The 3648-nt window shown below is 47.3% G+C and overlaps 1 protein-coding gene across 1 annotated transcript; it reads right to left on the bottom strand.

Moving 5' to 3' along the window:
- Positions 1 to 3133, bottom strand: LOC138902092 (uncharacterized). Its single transcript, XM_070189902.1, has 5 exons — positions 2941 to 3133; positions 2392 to 2859; positions 938 to 1086; positions 275 to 365; positions 1 to 122 (listed from the first exon to the last, which is right to left on the bottom strand). Exons 1-5 carry the CDS (start codon positions 3131 to 3133, stop codon positions 1 to 3), a joined length of 1023 nt encoding a protein of 340 aa, XP_070046003.1.
- Between the last annotated feature and the right edge of the window lie 515 nt (positions 3134 to 3648).

The following is a 3648-nucleotide window of genomic DNA, read 5'->3' as shown; positions in this document are numbered from 1 at the left end:
TCAAGCTTCCGCTGGGTCCGTGGAAGCCCAACAATGAAATCCATAGTGATCCTCTCCCATTTCCACTTTGGAAACTCTAACTTCTGAAGCAACCCACCTGACTGCTGATGCTCTGACTTCACCTGCTGGCAATTTAGACACCGAGCTACATACTCCACTATGTCCTTCTTCATCCTCCTCCACCAGTAATGCTGCCTCAAGTCCTGGTACATCTTTGCGGCACCCGGATGAATGGAGTACCGCGAGCTGTGAGCCTCCTGGAGAATCAACTCACGCAACCCATCTACATTTGGCACACAAAGCCTGCCCTGCGTCCTTAATGCACCATCATCCCCAATAGTGACCTCCTTAGCATCACCGTGTCCCTAAGGACAAGCAGATGAGGGTTATCATACTGACGCTCCCTGATACGATCATAAAGAGAAGACTGAGAAACCACACAAGCCAATACTCGACTCGGCTCAGAAATATCCAATCTCACAAACTGGATGGCTAAGGCCTGAACATCCAACACCAATAGCCTCTCTGTTGCTGGTAAATATGCTAAACTCCCCAAACTCTCTGCCCGGCGACTCAAAGCATCGGCCACCATATTGGCCTTCCCCGGATGGTACAAATTGGTGATGTCATAATCCTTAAGCAGCTCCAACCACCTCCACTGACGCAAGTTAAGATCCTTCTGTTTGAACAGATGCTGTAAACTCTGGTGATCGGTGTAGATCTCACAAGGGACACCGTACAAATAGTGCCGCCAAATCTTCAAGGCATGAACAATAGCTGCTAACTCAAGGTCGTGGACAAGATAGTTCTTTTCATGTACCTTCAGTTGTCTGGACGCGTAGGCAATCACCCTACCATCCTGTATCAACACCGCACCGAAACCAATCCGCGATGCATCACAATATACAGTATAAGACCCCAAACCTGTAGGCAATACCAATACTAGGGTTGTAGTCAAAGTTGTCTTGAGCTTCTGAAAGCTCTCCTCACACTCCTCTATCCACCTAAACGGAGAACCCTTATGGGTCAGCCTGGTCATAGGTGATGCAATAGATGAGAATCTCTCTACAAAACGACGGTAATACCCTGCCAAACCAAGAAAACTCCAGATCTCCGTAGCCGATGATGGTCTAGGCCAACTCTGCACTGCTTCTACCTTCTTCGGATCTACCTTGATCCCATCACTCGATACTACATGACCCAAGAATGCTACTGCATCTAGCCAAAACTCACACTTTGAAAATTTTGCATATAACTTCTTTTCTCTCAAGGTCTGAAGCACAGTCCTCAAGTACTGCTCATGATCCTCCCGAGTCCGGGAGTACACCAGAATGTCTTCAATAAACACAATGATGAAAGAGTCAAGATAAGGCCGGAACACACTGTGCATCAAGTGCATAAAAGCTGCTGGGGCATTGATCAGCCTAAATAACATCACAAAAAACTCGTAGTGACCATACCGAGTCCTGAAAGCAGTCTTCGGGATATCTGGTTCTCGAATCTTCAACTGATGATAGCCGGAACATAAATCAATCTTGAAAAATACCCTGGCACCCTATAGTTGATTAAATAAATCATCAATACGAGGCAATGAATACATGTTCTTCACTGTAACTTTGTTCACTTGGTGATAATCAATGCACATACGCATAGAACCATCCTTCTTCTTCTTCACAAACAAGGTAGGAGCACCCCAAGGTGACACACTGGGCCGAATGAAGCCCTTATCAAGCAACTCCTGTAACTGCTCCTTCAACTCCTTCAACTAAGGAGGAGCCATACGATACAGAGGAATAAAGATGGTTTGAGTGCCCGACAACAAATCAATGCCAAAATCAATATCTCTGTCGGGCGGCATGCCCGGAAGATCAGCTGGAAACACATCTGAAAAGTCCCTCACTACTGGGACTAACTCAAGTGCAGGGGCATCAATACTGACATCTCTCATATAAGCTAGATACGTGTCACACCCCTTCTCAACCATTCGTTGAGCTTTAAGAAATGAAATAACTATGCTGGGAGTATACTCTAAGGTACCTCTCCACTCTAATCGCGGTAAACCTGGCATAGCAAGCGTCACAGTCTTAGCGTGAAAATCAAAAATAGCATAATGGGGGGACAACTAGTCCATGCCCAAGATAAGATCAAAGTCTACCATACTGAGTAATAATAAATCGGCTCTGGTCTTAAAATAACTAAGAGAAATCAAACATGACTGATACACACGGTCCACAATAAGAGAATCTCCCACAAAAGTAGACACAAAAATAGGAGAACTCAAGGAATCCCGATATACGCCCAAATACGAGGCAAAATAAGAGGATACATAAGAATATGTAAAGCCTGGATCAAATAAGACCGACGCGTCTCTATGACAGACTAGAACAATACCTGTAATGACAGAGTCGGAAGAAACTGCCTCTGTACGAGCCTGAAGAGCATGATATCTGGCCTGGCCTCCCCCTCTAGGGCGACCTCGTCCTCCCCGACCTTTACCTCGAGTTGGCTGAGCAGGTGTGGCAGTAGTTGATGCTGGAATCATAGCCTGACGACCCGGTGGAGCACGCGGTGGCTGAGAAGTCTGTGGAGGTGCACCCCTCCTAAGTATGGGGCAATCCCTCACCATATGGAGAGTGTCTCCATACTTAAAACAAGCTCTCAGAGAGCGTGGCTGCTGTGACTGGATCGGGCCAGGTCTGCTGGACTGACCGCTAAAAGCACCCCGTGTAAGAGGCACACTAGACACTGGTGGCACATAATAAGGCTCCTGGGGCCTAGAAGGGACCAAAATACCACTGACACCTAGAAGAGCTGAATGATCATGGCGACTCCCATAGCCCCTACCATGGCAAACTGCAGCTAGGGCACGAGTACCACTATAAGTGCCAGACTATCGAGAACTCTTGGCCTTTCTCTCCTCTCTATCCCGAGCGAGCATGCCCTCCAATCTCCTAGCAATACTCACAACCTGCTGGTAAGAAATATCCATCTCCAACTCCCTGACCATACTAATCTTGATACTAGGGTGGAATCCCTTAATAAACCGACAAACCCTCTCTCGAACTGTGGCAACCAAGGCCAGTGCATATCGGGCTAAATCACTGAAATGAACTATATTCTCTGACACAGTCATAGCACCCTGGTGCAACTGTTCAAACTCTGCGCATCATGCGTCCCTGAGGCTCTGAGGGACATACTCTCTCAAAAATATGTCCAAGAACTGAGTACATGTAAGTAAAGTTGCCTCAGCCAGACTACTCAACTCATAAGCACGCCACCACTAATAGGCTGCTACTCTAAGCTGGAATGCAGTAAAGGAAACCCTACTCGACTCTGATATACCCATAGTACGGAGAATACGGTGACACTCCTCCAGAAAACCCTTGGCATCCCCGGAAACCAATCCATTGAAGGTAGGAGGGTGGTACTTCTTGTACCTCTCAAGTCTGAGCTGCACCGACTCAGAAACTGATGCTCTAACCTTAGGCTAAACTGGAGCTACCGACTGTACTGGTATGATCTCTAGATCCTGGTCTACCTGAACTCACTGCTATGGGGTACTGGCGATGGGAGTCTGAGATGTGGCAGGAGAAAGTGGAATCTATGCTCCCAAGTAGCTCCTCCTCCGGCATGAGATGTGGCAGGAGC

This window comes from Nicotiana tomentosiformis, chromosome 11 (assembly GCF_000390325.3).
Source record: "Nicotiana tomentosiformis chromosome 11, ASM39032v3, whole genome shotgun sequence".
NCBI classification, from domain to species: Eukaryota; Viridiplantae; Streptophyta; class Magnoliopsida; order Solanales; family Solanaceae; genus Nicotiana; species Nicotiana tomentosiformis.
Note: the sequence above shows the minus strand (reverse complement) of the source record. Positions and strands in the feature narration are given on the sequence as shown.